The 22,376-nt window shown below is 37.2% G+C and overlaps 1 protein-coding gene across 1 annotated transcript in view; it reads left to right on the top strand.

The window, feature by feature from the left end:
• Window positions 1–22,376, top strand: part of LOC128570210 (alpha-mannosidase 2-like) — a 104,328-nt gene that overhangs the window by 67,602 nt on the left and 14,350 nt on the right. The window contains exons 6-7 of the mRNA XM_053569156.1: window positions 9,428–9,601; window positions 12,200–12,386. Of these exons, the coding sequence (XP_053425131.1) occupies window positions 9,428–9,601; window positions 12,200–12,386 (361 nt within the window). The remainder of the gene's footprint in view (window positions 1–9,427; window positions 9,602–12,199; window positions 12,387–22,376) is intronic.

Below are 22,376 nucleotides of genomic sequence, written 5' to 3'. Positions count from 1 at the left end.
TTGATCAAATCCTATTTATAAAATCCTGAGAAAAGAAATAGCAGAAGATGTTAACAAATGCAAGAATATACCAAGCTTATATTTGGGAAGAATAAACATCATTAAAATGTGCATACTACCCAAAGCAATCTACGGATTTAATGCAATTCCCATAAAAGCATCAATGTCATACTTAGAAGAACTTGAGAAAAGAGTACTTAATTTCATGTGGAAACAGAAAAAACCCCAAATAGTCAGTACAATTCTTAGAAATAAAAAAAAAATCTGGAGGCATCACATTAAGAGACTTCAGGCTATACTATAAGTTTATAGTGATCAAAGCAGCATAGTACTGGCACAAAAATTGGAGACAATGATATATGGAACAGAATAGAGAATATAGAGATGAATCCAGCTGCGTATAGTCATTTGATCTTTGATAAACCTAACAAAGGCATGCACTGGATAAAAGAATGCCTACTTAGTAAAGGGTGCTGGGAGAGGTATTTGCCACATGTAGAAGGCTGAAACTGGACCTGCACCTCTCACCATTGACAAAAATTGATTATCACTGGATAAAAGATTTAAATTTAAGACACAAAACAATAAGAAATTCTAGAAAAGAGTGTGGGAAAAATGCTTGAAAATATTGGCCTTGGAATAGATTTTATGAGCAAGACTCCCCCGCCCCCTGGTAATTACAGCAACACCACATTTGTGCTTTTGTTTGGACGAATATTTCCATCTGTCATTCTACAGGAGTAGATTTTTGCTAGGTTATTTGGTAACTATTTTTGGCATTTTGAGGAAGCATCAAATTGTCTTGCAAAATGGCTGCACCATTTTACCTTTCCACTAGCAATGTACCAGATTTTAACTTTCTCCACATCTTCACCAACTTGTCTTTCTTTTTTATTGTAGTCATGCTAGTGTGTGAGAAATGGTATGTTTTGATTATCATGTTCCTAAAGACTAATGATGTTCAGAATTTTTTTTTTTTGCAGTCTCTGGCTGTGGCCGGGTTTGAACCCGCCACCTGTGGCATATGGGGCCAGTGCCCTACTTGTTTGAGCCACAGGTGCCACCCTGATGTTCAGAATTTTTTGTGTATATGTTGGCTACTCATGTATCTTTTTTTGAGAAATGTCTGTTCTAATAATCTTTTCCTTGTTTTTTTATTGTTGGCTTGTAAGAGTTCTTATTTATTCTGGATAAAAGTCCCTTACAGGTAATGATTTGCAATATTTTTTCCATTCTGTGTGTTATTTTTTCCCTTTATTGAAGGTGTATTTTGATGCACAAAAGTTTTCATTTTGAGTAAGTCTAGTTTGTTTTTCATGTGTGTGTGCGCGCGCGTGCGCTTTTGATGCCATAGTAATAAATAATTGCCTAACCTAAGGCCATGAAGATTTACTCTTTCATGTTTTATTTTTGGACCTTCAAGTTTATTCTGCTGACTTAAATGTCTGTTGTTATGGTACTATCAGACTGTCTTGACTGCTGTAGATTTGTAGTTAAGTTTTCAAATTGGAAACTGTGATTTCTCCAACTTTGCTCTTTGTTTAAGCTTTTTTTGATGGTTCAGGGTCTCTTGATTTTTTTTTTTCCCCATAGGAATTTTTTAATACAAGCTGAGATTTGGGTAGTGATTGTGTTGAATGTGTAAGTCAGTCCAGGGGAATATTTCCATTGCTAAGATGGAAATATTGCAATGGAAATATTCCATTATCAGGTCTTCTGATACATTTACAAGGATAGATCTTCTTTAATTTCTTTCCGTTTTGTTTTATAACTTTTAGTGTAAAAGTCGTGTACTTTTTAATTGAATTTGTTTCTGGGCATTTTATTTGTTTTGCTGCTGTAAATGAGATTGTTTTCTTAATTTCATTTTGGAATTTTTATTTTTAGTGTATGGAAGTTCTTACTTCCTATCATCAGCATAACGTTTTCGAGATTTATCCTGACTGTACATTAGTGATCCATTCCTTTTTGTTACTATGAAGTATCCCATTGTTCAGGTTTTCATTGATGAACATTTGAATTGCTTACATTTTTTGGAATCATGCTGCAATAAACATTTGTGCACAAGCCTTTTTGTGGGCAAATGTTTTTAGTCTCTTGGGTGAATACTAGGAGTAAAATTACTGGGCTGTAGGATAAATGTATGTTAAGTTGATGTGAACTTCGAGAGAATTTTCCAGAGTGGTTGTTTTATTTTGTAGTCCACTAGCATGGTTGTTCCACATGCTCACCAAAATTTGTGCTTTTGTGTGGACTGCTTTTGTCAATCTTTTTTCTTATAACCAGTCTGGTAGGCATATAGTCATATTTTATTTCATTGTTTTTATTTGCCTTTCTGTGATGACTGATGATGTCGAGTAGTTTTTCTTTCGCTTATTGGCCAGTGGTATATCCTATCTTGAAGTTTCTAATAAATCTTTGCCCATTCTTTTCAGTTGAGTTGTCTTTCATTTTTGAGTTCCAAGTCTTTCGTATGTTCTGAATACAGATTCTTTGTCACAGATGTTTTAGGAATATTTTGTCTGTTTCTGGTTATTCATTTCTGTTTAGTGGTATCTTTCTCATTTCTCTTAACCATTTTGTACTAGTATATAAGAAAAATTTTGATGTGTGTATGTGTATATGTGGTACAAGTGTATAGATCTCCTAAGTAGCAAAATTTGATGTTTATTATATTTTTATATAATTTCTTATTAGTTATGATGAGAATGTAATAATATCTGGAAAAGTGAAAATTGTCTTATCTTTTATTTTTATTTATTTACTTCTTTGAGACAAGACTCACTCTGTTGCCCAGGCTAGAGCTAGAGTGCCATGGTGTCAGCCTAGCTCACAGCAACCTCTTAACTCCTGGGTTTAAGGGATCCTCCTGCCTCAGCCTCCTGACTGGCTGTGACTATAGGTACCTGCCAATGCCTGGCTAATTTTTTCAGTTTTTAGTAGAGATTTTAATTGCCCTTCCTCAGGTTGGTCTTGAACACCTGAGCTCAAGGGATCTTCCCGCCTCAGCGTCCCAGAGTGGTTAGGATTACAGGCATGAGCCGCAGTGCCTGGCCTGTTTTTAATATTTAGTAGTCTTTAGTGAGGGTTGTCCAGCCTTTTTTTCTCTGTTGTACATTGGAAAAATAAGAGTAATCATGGGCCACACATTAAATACACAAATACTAAGGAAAGCTGATTAGCAAAAAACCAGGAAAACCACCACCCAAAAGCAGTCCATGCATACTTACAAAATAAGCATGCAGCCCACAGGTTGGACATCCCTATACCATATATCTGTTTGATATTTTATTGCATAGATCAAATCTGCTAGAGTAATATATATGGTAATGGTTATATATGGTCTTGTTCCAGATTTTTATTAGAAATTGTTTAGCTGTTCTATACTGAGTATTTTATCATCTAGGAGCTTGAGATAGGTGTTATTTATAGTGTTTAGAAAATTCTTTTTCTATTGTTTTTCAAATAGTGATAAATATTGAATATTACTGGATCTCTTTCAGAATCTATTAATACTATATGGTTTTTCTTATTTGCTATATGGATGTGATGGCAGTCTGGTCAATTAAAAAGTTATTGACTTCCTAGGGTAAATCCCTTTTGGTTTTCCTGCTATTTGAATTCTCTTCATTTAACATTTTTGTTGATGAATTTTATATCCATTTTCGTACATGAGATTGGTTTTCTTTTTTAGTGTACTATATTTATATATATTTTTATTGGTCTATGATACTTAATAAAATGGATTGGGGTGTGGCTCAGTGAGTAGGGTGCCGGTCCCATATGCCGGAGGTGGCGGGTTCAAACCCAGCCCCGGCCAAAAACAAAAAAAAAAAAAAAAAAAAAACAAAAAAACAAAAAAAAAAAAACAAAAAAATAAAATGGATTGGGTGACATTACATCCTTCTTTGTATTCCATGACAGTTTATAGACATTTGAAAGAATTTACTGTTAAAATCCTAATTCCACAGTGTCTTTTATTGGAGATAAATTTTTTTAATAATGCTAAAAATTTTGCCACAGTCATTGATATAAATTAATTGACATCTAAAATATAAATTGTATCATTTTATTAGAAACATAACCTTCTTATCAACATTTTAATTATTTATAATATAAAATAAAAACTATATATGATTCTTTGTTTTAGATGGTATTTTATTCCACAAGTAATATACACTCAATGTAGGAAAATAGGAAAAAATTTACCTTAAAAAGATAAATAATGTGCCCTCATATTAACCTGAAATTAAAAAGAAAAAACCCAAAAATAACAAAAAATATATATTAGTAGAAAGTAAGCAAAAATCCTATATCTACTCTGTAGAGATAACTGTATTGTAATACATAACATTATAATATTCTAGACTTTTCCATAGGTATATTTAAACAGAGAATAATTTAATTCCACAATAATGGGACTGTATTTATAAAAAACCTTTTTATTAGAGGAATATAGTAAAGTGTTTTAAACTATCTTCTCTGCACGTTTTATATCTATCTTTTCTCCCGTTGTATCTATGGCATCTTTATCTATTAGTGTGCTGTATTTATTTTTTAAAGATAAACTTCTTTTTTATTTGTAAGCCCATGTAAATATTTTGTGTTTCTTCATACTGCCTTAGCTGTGTTTTCTTTCCCCTTCTCTTCTTCTGTCTGTGTTTTTATCCTGAAGGCTCTGGTCCACACGCATGTGCGTACACGTGGACACTCTGGCTCAAACTGAAGGTGCCTGGGACATCTCTCCTGCTCATGCTGTGTAGCCAGGCAGGCAAAGTGCTGGACGGGAGTTGGCGCTCACTTTTGCACCGGGCAGAGGGTCAGCCTGAGAGTGCGTGTTCCTGCCGCCTCCAGCTGCCCTGGAGAAGAGCAGAGCAGTGCTGACCTTTGACAGGCTTAGGGGTGTCCTGGGGACTCTCAGCAATAGCCCTGAGAGCCACCTTGCTCCTTCACTCTCTCTTCCATCTTGTGCAGGGAACACACATAGTGACACAAAACCACAAAATTATTCAGTTTTAGGCCTCAGATGTCAATAAATGAAATTTTTAGAAAATAAGTTTAAAGATCTGAACCTTAGACCTTTAATGGCTTTTATTAGTGATTCGTGAACAGGGCAGCAGCTCTTCTAAGGAACAGAAAGGCTGACGAGAGCAGGGAAGGTAGAGGTAAGCTTTGCAGGCAGAAAGGGGCCAGAAAAGAAGAAACAGGAACCAAAACCAGATTGGTTGTTTAAACTTCCTTTCCTATCAGGTTAAAACAGAAGAGCCTTCCACATCATGACAGCCCAGTAGACTGGGTCCCTTTGCTTGCTGTGGCCTCCTGTCTTTGGTTACGTGGCACCTAGCGTGAGTGACTGCGTTCCGTGTGGTCTAGAGTGCAGGTCAGGCGAGACCAAGGCCTCCCGTAATTTTACTGAACACGGGCTTCTGCTAACTTAGTCACTAACCTCTTGAGCATCAGAGTAAGCCTCACGATACATTCCAGAAAGAGAAAAGCCTGGTTCAGGGGATTTTTCTCTAGCTCAGTTACTTTGCACCTTTTTAAAGATAACAAACACATGTATGAAGTTTTTTACTGAATGTAGCTAGGCTGCGTCTTGTAAACTAGAATAGTGTTCTTGGTTTTGTTTTCTAAATTGAGAACAGCTGTTATTTTGGAGACTTCATTTTTACATTTAGTTACAGGATGCTTTTTAAATTATTTAATCTTTGGCTATTCGTTTCTGTTTTTGTGGACTTTATAGAAATTTAACCATGCTAACTTTGAGTTTTTAAGGTTGTCTTTTGACTAAAATATCCATATTACAGGACTGTTTCCTGATTCCTCTTAAATAATAATGGTTAATATACTTAGAATAATCAGTGTAATTAACTATTATTCATATTATTCATGTTCTAATTTTTAAACCTATGAGGTTTGACAAAAATTGGTATGTTTATTCTTTTGAATGATTGTTTTTTAATATTTTTTAAGTTTTTACTTTTATGTATTTTGAAATCTTATTCTGACATGAAAGCACACAATCTTTTTGATGATTTTTCCTGATTGTGTTGACAAATGCTTTATTGGCAAATTTTCATTTTTCTTATACTGTATTTTTCCCTAAATTTAAGTCTTCCCTTTTAAAAAAATATTATTTTCCTCATGCTAAGGAAAACCCTAGGAAGATACTGTATTTCTTTCTAAATCTGTCCGTAGTTCTTGCCTCCTTTTTATCAAACCTTAAAAAATTATAATTTACATCCTGTTTTTTATTTTATTTTTTTGAGACAGAGTCTTATTCTGTTGCCCTGGGTAAAGTATAGTGGCTCTATCATTGCTCACTGCAACTTCAAACTACTGGGAACAAGTGATCCTCCTGCCTCAGTCACCTGAGTAGCTGGGACTACAGGCTTGTGCCACAAACCCAGGCTACTCGGTGTCTTGCTCTTGCTCAGGCTGGTCTCAAACTGCTGAGCTCAAGTGATCCTCCCACTTTGGCCTCCCAGAGTGCTGTGATTACAGGTGTCAGCCACACCTGGCTAGGTCCTCTCTTTTCTATGTTGTTCCTCTCAAGGATTCTTTATTCCGTTGCATCTGAGTAGGTTGGTATTCCTGTGTGTGGATCAAATGATTTTGATGTGGAAAAGATTGCCAGTGGTGCTGCAATTGTTAACTTGGATGGATACTAAACTCTTTGATATCGTTGTAGCATTTGATGTTGATTTTTATCTTGTTTGTAAGCTTATTCTGCCTTTATTTTATAACTTAATTTTGATGTAATTTCAAACTCATAAAAAGTTGCGTGGTCGTGCTTAGGAAGGAAGAATATGTCCTGTACGCAGCAGATTCACAGGCATGTTTTCCTGAACCATTTGAGAGCAAGTTGGAGGGAGGTACCTTGTCCCTTTATCTCTAAATGCTTCATTGCCTATTTCCTAAGAAGCAAGGACATTTTTATATATACTCAGAATACAGTTATCAAATTATGAAGATTAATACTGACACAACAATCTGGTTCATAGGATATATTTAAATTTTGTTGGTTGTCTCAATAAGTCTTTTGTAAAAGCTGCTTTTCTCCTTCCAAGTTCAGGATCCACTCTTGGGTCATGCAGTGCACTTAGCTGTCGTGTCTCTTCTGTCTCCTATAATTTGGAACAGTTCTCCAGCTTTCTTGACCCTTATATGTTTAAAGGGTACAGGCCAGTTTTGTAGGAAGCCTCTCAGTGCGAACTTGTCTGTTTGCTCTTGATTAGATTCAGGTTATCTTATGTCCCTCCTGTCTGTGTGCCCGTCTTGGTGCAGAGTCTCTGCAGTGGTGTCCCCTGTCCTCGGTGCATCGTATCAGGAGGCGCACAATGTCCCTTTGCCCCAGTACTGCTAATGCTAGCCTCCATGAATTGGTGGAGGTGTGTCTGCTAAGCTTCTTCACTGTCCTATTATTTTTTTAACCCTTTCTAAGTAATAATTTGAGGGAGATGTAATGAGACTAGGTAAATATTATTCCTCAGCAAACTTTTGTTGCTTTAGTTTTAGCATCATTGATGAATTCCACCATTCCTTTTATGATTGTTAGTTGGCATTATACTAAAAGGAAAAGCTGTCCTTTTTTCTGCTGTTTCTTTCTTTCTATCAGTGTGAGCTCATGGATTGTTATATTCACTCGATTATAATCTGGAACTATCATTATTTATTTTGACATGCCAGTTGTCCCAGATTTGGCTGGTAGAAGTCCCTTTGCTCTGTTTCCTGAGTTATTTTACTGTGTCCCCACAATTCCTTTACTTTGACTGGGGAATATGTTCCAGGCTTGTCATGTATTTTCTTGGCCTCAGCTCTGAAGCCATTTCTTTCTGGTTATTTAAAAAAAACAAAACAAACAAACAAACAAAAAAAATGAATGGTAGTTACAGGTCGAGATCTGGGAGCTAAGCTGAACTTATTGGTACTGAGTTGTTATTACATGTAGGTCCTCCTAGTGCGGTGGGTTGGGAGATGAGTGTATGCGTGTTTGTGGATACATGTAAAGATATCTGTATCTGGGTTTTCATGTCTGTTGAAAACTCTTAAGTTAGTCTTGATAATCTTCTAACTCAGTATCTTAGGGTATAGTCTAGCCTGACGTCCCGTGTTTGTAGTTACTTGTTTACAGTGCACATCCCGACTCCCTTGATTTCATTTGCTCGTTTTTAGAATACATTAAACCTAGTTTCAGAACCTAGTTTCATGATACCACACAAAACAGAATTGCTAAGTAGAGTGCAATCTTTCTTTACAAGTTTTGGAGGCAAATCAGCTATGTGAAATGCACAATTATGTGGTCAGCTGAGTTGTGATGCATTTTCTTTTTTCATTTTGACTCTACTCTCTCAGTCCCCTGTGGATCCTGATGTTTCCTTCTCAGTTCTCTTTGCTGGCTCCCCTTCTCTGTTACTCTTTACGGTTATTCTACAGAGTTGTCTCTTCTGTCTTTTGTGTTACTTTGTGTTGTGTACCTATTTGAGTGAAGTCTCTGCAACTAGATTCAAGATCTCAAGATTGAGACTAATGCATTTTTGTAACTCCAGGATCTTTCAGAGTCTTAGGTATGTGGATAGGTGTTAAATAGGTGTTTGAATGAAAAAAATGTGCACATAGCACTATTACTTATGTCAGTTTATAGGTGGTAAGTAGAAGCCTTACTCGAGAATACTGAATCACTACATAATTACAAGATCAGATTTGTATAATGCTAGATGAATAATCTTATTTCATTAATTCTAAACTGTGCATTTATTATTTTTGTTATTTTATTTTACATTAAAGCCTTTGTGAAATAGAGAGATGTCTTCAGTTCATGGCTCTTATAATTGGTATGAGACAGCTGTGAAACATTGCCTGATCTCTTTCTAGGTAGAGAAAAAGCACCAGCATCGAAATGTTTTAAGATTTAATGAAATATAGTACAGTTATTTTGGCCAGTTTTGCCACTATACAATGAGTAATTTGGGACCGTTTACAAGATATAAAAGACAAACTAAAATCCTTAATGTTGAGCTTGGGAAACATAAGTTGAAATGAGTTAGATTACTTTTGTCACTTAGGAGTGAATTTCTGGGCTAACTCCACAGACAACAGGACTGTGACAACCCTGAGGACGGGTCATGGTCCTGTTTGTGTCTCTGTCACCAGCAAATAGCCATGACTTTAGGATGTGAAGGTGCTAATTTCAACTCCAACTGATTAATTTCAGTGAGCATTCTCCTGCCTTCGTGGACAGGACAGGGGCGGAATGCTGCCTTCATGGAGTCCTGGTGGGATTATTTGAGAAAGGCTGATGCTGGGTAGATCCTTTGACTTATTACCCTAGGAGACCATAGAACTCTGACGGGTCTGATGTGTTATGACTTCTTTTTTATTTCATTTATCAATTTTAAAAAATAACACTTACCTTATTTATCAACAGGAGTGAAACCTCGGTCTGGCTGGGCTGTCGATCCTTTTGGATATTCACCAACGATGGCTTACCTTCTGAAACTCTCTGGATTTTCTCATATGCTTATCCAGAGAGTTCATTATGCAATTAAAAAACACTTTTCATTGCAGAAATCGCTGGAGTTTTATTGGAGACAGAATTGGGGTATGTAGGGTTTGACAAAAGTTGGAGATCCCCCTTGACCTGCATGTTGCTTCAAAGGCTGTTGGGAAATGTATGAACTCAGGCTGTTGTGGGTTTTATTCAGTGTCAGTCTTAAAAAACCAGGTTGCATAAAAATATTCTTAAAATTATTTATCCTATGTATTTGTGGCAAGATTCTTTTAAGCAATAAGACTGATGTTTACTTATAGAACGTAGTAAACATTTTTTTAATATGGACTTAGTATTTTGCAAATAATGGTTTCCCTTCTATTTTAGAAAGCATATTTTATCACTGAGTTGAAATAGATTAATTCTGATATTCAGGTCATTTATGTTATATTGAGTCAGTGTTCTTTTCTTCTTTCTTATCTCTACATCTTATAGGCATTGCCTCTTAAAACCTAACCCTGTCATCCCTAAACAGTCCTCATATCACTATATCACCTGTTTAACAGTGTGTTATGCAGGCACCCAGCTATTCCAAGGACATGCTTCCGGGCAGCTCTTTGTTAGGGAAGAACAGGCAAGATTTAGGCATTTTTGCCTGCCCAACCTCCATTGAATTCTTAACACCTTAAGAATTTTTGTTTATTTTTATTTACTAAGTCCTTACTTCGAGCCATGCATTATGTTATATGCTTTATACATACTCTCTCGTTTACTCTTTATAAGGATTCTAGTATTATTCCTTTTTTATGATGAAGAAATGGAGGCTTAAATAGGTTAAGCCATTTGCCAAAAATCATATAGGTTATAGGTACAGAACAGAGATTGGAATATAATTCTCTTCAGTCCCTGAAGGCCAGGCTTCTAACCCTGGGCATTGAGTTCTCAGTAAGATTTCATCTGGAAAAAGAATTTCTTTGTTAAAACAATGTTGGAAAATTACTGCATGACATCATACTTTCTTTTCTGTGTAATCTAGACCCATTAAGTATTTCAGAAAAATAATTTGTAAATCTAGATGGTAAGTTTCTTATATGTATTGCTGCTTTTTCAGTAAGAAAAGCAATTAGCTATACATATTTTTAATTCTGAAAAATTAAACATGCAGGAAGTGTAAGAATTTGCAAGGGGTTGTATCTTGTGTAGTTTGCTGAAATGCAAAGGAACATGTTAATTTGAAAAACGAAGCATTGGTGATTTAAAGAAGCCATACTTTAAATGATTGTCTACATTTAAATTGCCCATAAATACCAATCAGTAAGAAATTATTGAGTACTTTTATGTATTTAATACTCTACTAGCAAGAAATATAGAAAACATCTTTTCTTAAAAGAAAATTACAGTAGAATTTAATAAAATGCAGACACAACAAAATGCAGCAGATAAAATTAAATGCACAAATGAGCCGCTAAACAGTAGAGTATAAGGAGAATCAGTGGAGTGTTAAAAATGTCCTTGTCCATAGGAGAAAGAAAAGGGAAGTTGCCATCAGCTCTGGCACTTGGGACAGATGGCCTCCATGCACATAGCAAGTGTTAGTGACCAGCGTCCATGGTGTCACTCTTGTGAATATGAATCAGTGCAACAGCTGACAGCGCTGAAACTATAGAGTTTAATAGTTTTAAATTTGGAAATTAAGTGGTAAGTATTTTAACTAAATGAATAAAACTGGAGAATTTTAGGACTTATCCAGTGAATTTGAACATGTTGCTTTTAAAAAGATGTTTTCAAATTAAGATGAACTTGTTTGTATGTTCCAGTTCTTAATGAAGTAGTTATTCCTTAAAAATGTAAATCGTTCTTTTTTGTTTTCCTTTTATCTTCTTTATTGTAAAAGCAGTACATTGCTGAAGATTGGAAAGCTGTCCATAAATAAAGGGGATTATCACAAAGATGATCACTTTTAACTTCTGGTCAAGTCCTCCTGTCCTGCATGGTTGTAGGCCTCTGAGCTCTCCAGGGCAGTGGTATCAACATGTTGATAAAATTGTGGTTTTAATTACACATTAGGAACAATTCTACATTAGGAATCACTGCACATTTTCCTTATCTTTTTTGGTTTAGTTTTTGAAAATTAATTTTTCTTTTTCTGTGCTCCCTTCTTGGTGAAAAATGCCCCCACTGGCTCTTTTTTGGTGAAATGGTGGAGGGACTCTAGAACTCCCCTCTCTGTGTTGCCCTTCTAGTCCTCACTGCAAGACCCTCCTGGGACTTTGTCCAGTGTGTTCGTAAGCCCCATCCTGCCTTCTGCCTTTGTTCTTCCAATTCCCTTTTGTACTCCCTTCTTTCCCCACCCAGCCTCTGCAGCTAACGTAATGGTCTTCCTGTGTGGCCAAGGATGGACATGGCCATGATTTTATATGAGCTGGTGTGTCTTTTACTTCTGCTCAGTTGTATCCTTTCGGGTCAGCAGACGCTGGTTCCTGGTGGGGCTTTTCTGTCTCTGGCCTAGCTAGATAGAAGAAGCCTGGAGAGGCTGAAATGTGTATCTTCCTTCAGCCCATGGCATTAAGTACTGCTGGGGTATCTGTTCTAGACATTAGAGGGACTGTTGATTGGAGCTTATATATGTATAAACCAACAGCATTTTGAATAGTTTGGGGGAAAACAAATTTAATAAAATGCAGGTTGTGTGTTGGCTCTTTATTTCAGATCTGGGATCTGTCACAGATATTTTATGCCACATGATGCCCTTCTACAGCTATGACATCCCTCACACTTGTGGACCTGATCCTAAAATATGCTGCCAGTTTGATTTTAAACGGCTTCCCAGAGGCAGAGTTGGTTGTCCCTGGGGAGTCCCCCCAGAAACAATACATGCTGGAAATGTTCATAGCAGGTAAGAAAATATGTGTTTCGGAAGAAGACAACATCTCAAATAAGATAGCTACTCAGCTGAGAGTTGCTGCAGGGTTGAACAAATGGGCTTCAGTAGCCAACATGATCCTTCTTTGAGCTATCCATTCAAACCACATCTGAAGCATCTAAAAAAGGCCAGAGCCTCTACTATACCTCTTACGTGTTATAGTTTAATGGAAACCGAACAATGTTAGGCCAATATCCAATGGATAACTTGTAATAAATTATTACTATGTCCTTTGCCTGCATTCTAAAAGCTGTCTACTGTGTTTGATTGATTTCATCTGCTTCCTGTTCCCTATTGAACAAGTTGATAAGAAAAAGCAACCCAACTCCGAAAACACATTTGCTGAAATGGAACACATAAAGAGTATAATTATCTGTTCCCTTAATGGCCATTTCAGTAATAGTGAGTGCCACCGAGCTCTGAACACATATCGTTCTGATGTTTTTCACATATAGAAAACTTTACTTAGGAATATTTATACTTAAATATACTTAAATAAAAACCAAAGAAATGAATCATTTCTTTAGAAAAAAATTATATGAATGATGGCAGCATCTTACTGAACCAAGTTACCCATGGTTTCCAGTATTGATGGTTTTAAAGTGTAGTATCTTCACTTAAAAATTAGTGTTGTGTAATAAATAAAAATGAAACACTGTATTGTGATGTAAAAAACACTAAACTGTGCTAGGAAAATAATGTATCCCTTTAAATAAATTAAGATTTTGTGCTATCAAATCAATTATTTTTAAAAAATTTCACTGAAAAAATGTGAGTACATGAATGGAAGGGGTAATACAGCACACGCCCTGGGTGAAGGACTCAACTGCAACTTGAATTTTGCCTTAGAAATGAAAACAGTGTAACCTAAACATTTATACCCTCATATCAATCTGAAATTTTTTTAAAAAAGAAGTTATTTAAGGGGATATGTCTCTCTTTTGAGTCTTTTTTTATGTGATTTACTAATGAAGCATAATTGCATAAATCAATGTTAATTTATGACAATGAAACAATAAAATATCTATGAAATAAAAAAGATGGAAAGAAGAAGGTGAAATTGGATCTATTTTTTTCTTTTAATTTTTTTAATTTTTACTTTAGAGACAGATTCCAATTCTGTCATCCAGGCTGGAGTGCAGTGGTGCAATCAGAGCTCAATGCAACCACAGACTCCTGGGCTCCGGTGATCTTCCTGCCTCAGCCTTCAGTGTCACTGGGGCTACAGGTGTGCACTACCGGGCCCAGATAATTTTTTTGTTTTTTTTTTCGTGGAGACGAGGTCTGTTCCAGTGTGACACTCTCACAGTGGAAGACTTGAAGGTGTTTCAACGTGGCAGTCTTGCCATGGGGCCCTTCTATCAAAATCCAGCTTTCATAGTTTTTGAAAAACAGCCCAGGATTCCATTTTCTTGGTTCCTACCGCAGTGGGAACCAGTGAGGAACTCTGAACAGCTTGCTTTCTAGCTAGGGTTAGGCTAGGTAGGCACTGGAGAATAAGCCAGTGTATTATGTAGCAGAAGGTATAGAGAAAAGGAGAGGGGGTGAGGGTGGTAGGACCTTTGCCTGTGTCTACTTGGGGAAACAGCTTTTTGTATTTACAGGTAGTTAGTTACATGACTCCTCTCTGCCCAGGTGATCAGGAACGGGGAACATTTTTAAGGTTAGCCAGATGTTTGAGTTGTAGAGTCCCAGTGCATTCATAGGTATTGTGAGCCTCTCTTTCTGTCTTTTTGGTGCTGCTGATCCTACTTGTTTGAGGAACATTATTAGGGGGAAAAAGACATTTTTGTATTTCTTTTGGTGTCTCATCTAACCCTTCAGTGATTGCCCCTCAACATCATGCATTGTGCTCAGGGAGTTCCAGTGATGAACTCCAGGCCCCTGTGGTTTACAGGCACCTCTGCGCACACAGGAGCATGAATCTATGTAATACTTACATAGTTTTTTTTTTTTTTTTAAATCTTCTTACATATTTTGAAATCTTCACCGATCACTTCACATCTGGGTATCACCACCTTTTTGACCTGGTGATGAATGGAGATCAAACACAGGCATTCTAGCTCATTGCTGCCTTTCAGCTTTCTACGTGAAAGACCGTAAAGAAAATGAGATTTAATATAGTATACAGAGGGCACCATCTGATATGTCCAGTTCAGCAAGTTCCTCTACATTGCAAATAGAGAAATATCATTCTTCATCAAGTTCTTTTTGGTTGAGTACTATATATGTTAAGTTGGCATTTCCGTTGAATGTCAGATGATTTGATGTTGTGGGGATTTTTTTTTTTTCTTCCTGATTATAGGTAAGTTGACATTTCTTACCTGGTAAAATAAATCAAGAACAATTGTCTTTGCATGTACTCCGGTTGGTCAATTGACTTGTCATGAGTTCACTAAGTATGTGGTGAAAGATAGGTGGTATAGGCTGGTTACCTGGCCTTCCCAGGGTTGATGGTTTCTGAGCAGGAGCATCCGGGTCAGCACAGATGACAAATGTAAAAGGCCTGTCATTAAAGTTTGTGATTTCCTTTCTATGTATGTGCTTAGGCACATATGCATAAGATCAGGTGATAGGTCTAGAGCAGCAGTTCCCAACCTGTGGGTCATGACCCTTTTGGACTGTATTAAAGGTTCACAGCATTAGAAAGGTTGAGAACCATTGGTTTAGAGTCACCCTTTTCCCCTCAAGCTGTCTGGGGAAATCTAGTTGAATGTGCAATCATAGTATATTTTTTGCCTGTGGTTTATATATTTGCTTCTTTTTCTTATTTTGGGGGGTCTTTTTTCTGTTTCTGTGTGGTTAATCTCAATCGTTGTGTTTTTTATTGTAAATTATGATCTAAAAGAGCGTTTGGTAAATGTAGAATGTTAATAAATCAGTAGTAAGGATTAAGGAATGTGCAAATGCTATCTCAGAAGACTAAGCATTATATATTATGGAAGAGCACTGATTACTTTTTACTTACCACGTTATTAAGTTATTGATAAAATTTCAGATTTGCAAAGCAAAATCAGAGACAATGTAGAAAGACCCTATGAGATTATAATTTTAGTCATTTAGTGAAATGCTTTTTTAAAAAAGGCCCCTTTCCATCATTGATGTTTTTTGAGTTACTTTCATACATTTTTATACTGTGAATTGGCATTTCCTTTTGGATAATACTTGAAGTGAGAACATTAAGGAAAAATTTATAATACTTGCCATTTTTTTACTCATTTTTTTGAGTTAATTTATTTTTTATTAAAATTTTATTAAATCATAAACACATAGATCATGTACACGTTAATGCATTTATGGGGTACAATGTGCTGATTTCATACAGAATTAGGAATGCTTACATTAATTATTGTGTTAAGACACTTATACTCAATACTAATAGATCTGACATGTACCCTTGCATTGTGCACATAGGTGTGATCCCTCCATTCACCCTCCCTTGATCTGACCTCTCCTCTATCTCCCCCTCCTCCCTCCTCCATCTTGGGCCATAGTTGTGATCTATTCTTCATATGAAAGTGTGAGTGATTGTAAATTGGTTTCATAATAGTACTGAGTACATTGGATATTTTTTCTTCCATTCTTAAGATGTTTTACTAAGTAGGATATGTTCCAGCTCCATCCATGTAAAAGTAAAAGAGGTAAAGTCTCCATCTTTTTTTAAGTCTGAATAATATTCCACGGTATTCATATACCACAATTTGTTAATCCATTCGTGGGTTGATGGGCACTTGGGCTTCTTCCATGACTTGGCTATTATGAATTGAGCTGCAATGAACAATCTGGTACAAATATCTTTGTTGTAAAGTGATTTTTGGTCTTTTGGATATACACCCAGTAGAAGGATTGCAGGATCAAATGGCAGGTCTACTTTTAGATCCCTGAGTATTCTCCATACTTCTTTCCAAAAGGGACATTTAGCTTGCACTCCCACCAGCAGTATAGAAGTGTTCTCTTTTCTCCACATCCACGCCAACATCTCTGGTCTTGGGATTTTGTGATATGGGCTAATCTTACAGGAGTTAGATGATATCTCAAAGTGGTTTTGATTTGCATTTCTCTGATGATTAAAGATGATGAGCATTTTTTCATGTATATGTAGGCCATGCACCTATCTTCTTCAGAGAAGCTTCTCATAAAGTCCCTTGCCCACAATGAAATGGGATTACTTCTTCCTTTTTTTATTAATAAGTTTGAGTTCTCTGTGAATTATAGTTATCAAACCTTTGTCAGAAGCATAACCTGCAAATACCTTCTCCCATTCTGAGGGCTGTCTACTTGCTTTACTTACGGTGTTCTTGGCTGTACAGAAGCTTTTTAGTTTGATCAGATCCCAGTAATGTATGTTGTTTCAATTACCTGGGGGGTCTTCCTCATAAAGTATTCTCCCAGGCCAATTTCTTCAAGTGTTTCTCCTCCACTATCTCTAAGAATCTTTATAGTTTCATGTCTTAATTTTAAATCTTTTATCCAGAGAGAGTCAATTTTTGTTAATAGTGAAAGGTGTGGGTCCAATTTCAGTCTTCTACAAGTCACCAGCCAATTCATCCAGCACCATTTCTTAAATAGGGAATCTTTCCCTTAATTTATGTTTTTGATGGGCTTATCAAAGATAAAATGACGATAAGTGTCTGGTGTCATCTCTTGGTTCTCAATTCTGTTCCATATATCTACCTTTCTATTTTTGTGCCAATACCATGCTGTTTTGATCACTATCAATTTATAGTATAGTTTGAAGTCTGGTAGTATGATTCTTTCTGATTTGTTTTTATTTCTGAGTAATGTCTTGGCTATTGGAGGTTTTTTTCTGGTTCCATATAAAACGAAGTACTATTTTTACCAGATCTTTAAAGTATGATTGATGGTGGTGCTTTGATAGAGATTGCTTTGAATTTGTAAATTGCTTTGGGTAATATGGACATTTTAACAATGTTGATTCTTCCCAGGCAGGAGAATGATATGTTTTTCCATTTGTTAACATCTTCAGCTATTTATTTTCTCAAAGTTTCATAATTCTCTTTATAGAGATCTTTCATGTCCTTTGTTAGGTAAATTCACGAATATATCATCTTCTTTGGCACAATTGTAAAAGGAATAGAGTCCTTGACTATTTTTAAAGCTTGACTATTATTGGTATATATAAAAGTTACTGATTTGTGAGTATTGATTTTGTATCCTGAGATGCTACTGTATTCCTTGATCACTTCTAAGAGTTTTGTGGTTGAGTCCCTGGGGTTTTTCAAGTATAAAATCATATCATCTGCGAAGAGTGAAAGTTTGATCTCCTCTGACTTTATTGGTATGCCCTTGACGGCCTTTTCCTGATTGTGATGGTTAAGACTTCCATTACAATGCTAAAAAGCAGTGGAGACAATGGGCAACCTTGCCTGGTTCCTGATCTGAGTGGAAATGTTTTCAATTTTACTCCATTCAATATGATATTGGCTGTGGGTTTGCTGTAGATGGCCTCTATCAGTTTAAGAAAAGTCCCTTCTATACCTATTTTCTTAAGTGTTGTGATCATGAAAGGATGCTGGATATTGTCAAAAGCTTTTTCTACACTCTAGAGAATCATATGCTCTTTGTTTTTTCATTTGTTTATGTGATGTATTTATAGATTTATGTATATTATTGAACCAACCTTGAGACCCTGGGATAAAACCCACTTGGTCATGGTGTATAATTTGTTTGATGTGCTGCTGGATTCTGTTTGCTAGTACCTTATTGAATATTTTTACATCTATGTTCATTAAAAATATTGGTCTATAGTTTTCTTGTTGGATCTTTTCCTGGTTTGGGGATCAGGGAGATATTTGCTTCATAGAATGTGTTGGAAAGTATTACTTCTTTTTTGATGTTTTGGAAAAGCTTAAATAATATAGATACTAGTTCCTCTTTAAAGGTTTGGTAGAATTCTGATGTGAAGCCATCTGGTCCCGGACTCTTCTTTTCTGGGAGGTTTCTTATAGTTGATTCTATTTCAGTACTTGATACAGGTCTGTTCAGCATTTCCAATTCTTTCTGATTAAGTTTAGGAAGTTGGTGTGCTTCCAAGTATTGGTCTATTTCTTTCAGATGTTCATATTTCTGAGAATAAAGTTTTTTATAGTATTCATAAAGGATTTTTTGAATTTTTGAGGTGTCTGTTGTTATTTTGCCTTCATCATTTCTGATTGATGATACTATGGACTGTAATTTTCTATTTTTGGTTAGGTTGGCCAAAGGTTTATCAATTTTGTTCAATTTTTCAAAAAACCAACTTTTTGATTCGTTGATCTTTTGAATAATTTTTTTTGTTTTCAATTTCATTTAATTCTGCTCTAACTTTAGTTAGTTCTTTTCTTGTGCTGTGTTTGGGGTTGGAATGTTCTTACTTTTCCAGTTGCTTAAGATGTCCCATTAAGTTATTGACTTCCTCTCTTTCTGTTCTCTTGAGGAAGGCTTGCAAAGCTATAAATTTCCCTGTTACGACTGCCTTTGCATTTTCCCACAGGTTCTGATAAATCGTGTCTTCATTATTGTTTTGTTCCAAGAATTTGGAAATTTCCTTTTTAATCTCATCTATGACCCTGCTATCATTCAGCCTAAGGTTATTTAGTTTCCATGTCTTTGTATGAGTATGCAGATACCTGTTATTGGTGAGTTCAACTTTTATTGCATGATGATCCGATAAAATACAAGCAATAATTTCTATACTTTTAAATTTGCTGAGGTTAGACTCGTTACCTAAGATGTGATCAATTTTGGAAAATGTTTCATGAGCTGATAAGAATGTGTATTTAGTTTTTTTAGGATGAAATGTTTTGTAGATGTCTGTTAAATTCGGTTGTTGTATGGTGAAGTTTAAGTCCAAAATTTCTTTCCTTAGTTTCTATTGGAGGATCTATCCAACACTGCCAAATGGGTGTGAAAATCTTCAACTATTAAGGTGTTAGAAGATATTAAATTGCTCATGTCTGTTAGGGTCTCCCTTATAAATTGAGGATCATTCTGGTTGGGCACATAAATGTTAAAAATTGACATCTCATCATGTTGAGTGTTTCCCCTAACAAATATGATGTGACCACCCTTGTCTTTCCTTACTTTTGTTGGTTTAAAGCCTAGTGTATCTGCAAATAAAATTGCCACTGCTGTTTTTTTCTGATTTCTGTTTGCCTGGATTACAGATGCCCATTCCTTCACCCTGAGTCTATATTTATCCTTTAAGGTAAGATGAAATTCTTGTATGCAGCAGATATCTGGCCTGAGTTTTTGTATCCAGTCAGCCTACCTGTGCCTCTTAAGAGGACAGTGTAAGGTGTTCACATTAATTGAGAGTATTGATAAGCCTGCTAGTATTTTGGGTGTCAGGTTTTTTGAAAGTCCAGTGGACATTTTGAATCTTTTCACCACTGTGGAAATTGGATTTTGGTCAAGAATTTCAGAGTGAGTTTACTTTGGTGGTACAGCATTGTGCTGGTCATTATGGGGGATGGGTTTGATTATATCCTGAAGAGCTGGTTTGGTTATGGCAAATTTCCTCAATGTGTGTGTATCATTAAAGTATTTAACTTCTTCGTCATACATGAAGCTCAGTTTAGCTAGATATAGGATCCTGGGCTGAAAGTTGTTTTGTTTTAGGAGATTGAAGGTCGATGACTCTTCTGGCTTGAAAAGTTTCAGCAGAAAAAGATCTGCAGTCATTCTAATATTCTTCCTCTTATAGGTTATGATTTTTGTACATTTGGCTGCTTGCAGGATTTTCTCTTTCATATTAACTTTGGCAAAGTTAATTACAATGTGTCTAGAAGATGTTTTATTTGGGTTTAGTCATGCTGGGGTTCTGAAACCATCTGCTATCTGAATTCAGTATCTCTTGCCATGTTTGGGAAGTTCTCCTCAATTATCTCTTGGAGTAGAGTACCTGTGCCTTTCGGACCATCTTCTTCTCCTTCAGGGATTCCTATGAGGTGAATGTTTGCTCTTTTGGAGTGGTCCCACAGTCCTCTCAGGGAATGATCTGTTTTTGCTCTCCACTTCTCTTCCTCTTTGAGCATTTGGGAGCATTCAAAAGCTTTGTCTTCAATATCAGAGATCCTTTCTTCTGCCTGCTCCATCCTGTTAGTGAGGGATTCTACTGTTTTCTCAGATCTTTGAAGGCTGCAAGTTCTTCCCTCAATATGTCAAAATCTTTGGTGATTTTGTCTTTGAATTAGTCGAATTCTTGAGACAACTTTTGAGTTGCTCCTTGAAATTCTAATTCCATCTTTACCTCCATTCTGTTAATCTTACTTGCAATCCAAATTTTGAATTTGATTTCTGACATCTCAGCCATTTGTTTATGAATGAGATCTTCTTTTGTGTCTCCTTTGTCATTCCTTGGGGGAATTGATCTACACTGATTATTCATGTTGTTAAGCGTTTTTCTGCTGATTCCGCCCCATGATTATTTTTCACCATTTGGCTAGAGAAGTTGGCAAGGTGAAATTGAATTGAGGGCACCTGGATTTGTAATTAACCAGTCCTTTACCAAAAAACTGGGACTGGTGATTGTGGCTTTTCCCTTAGAGCTTTACAAAGGTCCCATTCAGAACTAGTGCCTGAAACTCTGGTTACCTGCTTGGTGTGGTGGGGCTAGATGGTGCTGAGCAGTATTCACCTAGTTTCTGTCCAATCCTAGTGAATCAGTGGCTTTGGGCTGAAATCTCAGCTGTGAAGATACATAAGCAACTAAATCACCCCTCCCACCTCCCCTCCCCCCAGCCCTCACAGGCGAGAACTGGAAGGGGAGAATCCCACACTCCCTCAATAACACAACCAGGGTACAACCTTGGTGGGTCCTCCCGTGATGGACCCAGGTCAAGAGTTCCATAGCAATTGTCCTGGTCAACACAAACATCGATCTGGTGGGAGAGTTCAAAAAGTCTTCAGCATCTAGGTAGCAGGGGTCCACTGGCAGTCCACATTCACCCTCCACTGGTAGCAGTCCCCAGTTGGAGGAACTGTGGAGCCGCCACACTGTCAGGGGCAGTGCCGCTGGTCTTGGGTACTGCTGTGTGGGAAGCTGGAAGGTGGAGCTGCTGATCCCTAGTCTTGTGCTGCAGGAGCCTGGTAGGGAACTGGAGGGCAGAGCCACTGACTCCCAGCCTTGGGCTTTAGGAGCCAGGCAGGAAGCTGGAGGGCGGCCTTGCCAGCCTCAGAGGTTGCAGGAGCTAGCCAGGAGCCGGGTGGGGAGCCAGAGGGAAGAGTCACAGGCCGTGGGACACAGGAACCATGCTGGGAGCTGAGCTGCCCACTGCCAGCTGTGTGGGGCCTGGTCCCCAGTGGTGGGTAGCATAGGACCCAAGCTATGCTCTTTCTAACATGGGGCAAGTCTCTCTCCCCTTGTGACTTCTCAACTATGTTAAAGTTACAGTTTCAGGACAACTGTCCCACAGCTCATGAGGTGTCTGGTGTAGCAAAAGTCTGCCAAACGCTCAGGATTTTGCAGGGGGATAGTCTTCCAGACTGCCAGGAGTAGGGGGACAGGTGTGTTGGGAGTTCAGGAAGGCAGGGAGAATATTAAATCAACTTTTGGCCCAGGCAGGAGACTGCCTGGGCTTGCAGCGGTATCTCTCCATGGAGGGTGTCCTGGCCCTCAGTCATTCTCTCCCTTTGGTGAAACAAAAGGTCCTCTGTTCTCTACTGCCTCGAGCTGCTCTCCTGGGGGGGTGGAAGGGGAAAGATTCCTGTCCTCTTTGGGATGGGTTTTGTACCTAAAATTTGTTTCCTTGGAGTCCCAGCTTGTTGTAGCAGGGGTGATACGGAGCTATCTATCCTCTCTCTCAGCTCATCTCCCAATCTTCCACTTCACTGGGTTATTTCTGGCCATTATTTCTCCCTCTGGATGGGATCCTCTGCTGAAAGCTGGCTTCAGTTGGCCATCTTGCCTCCTCCCCCCTTTTCATTAATTTTGAAATCTTTGGTTTTATGAACACTGTGTTC

Source organism: Nycticebus coucang, chromosome 18 (genome assembly GCF_027406575.1).
Source record: "Nycticebus coucang isolate mNycCou1 chromosome 18, mNycCou1.pri, whole genome shotgun sequence".
In the NCBI taxonomy this organism is placed as follows: domain Eukaryota; kingdom Metazoa; phylum Chordata; class Mammalia; order Primates; family Lorisidae; genus Nycticebus; species Nycticebus coucang.
This window is presented reverse-complemented; position numbering and strand designations above follow the sequence as displayed.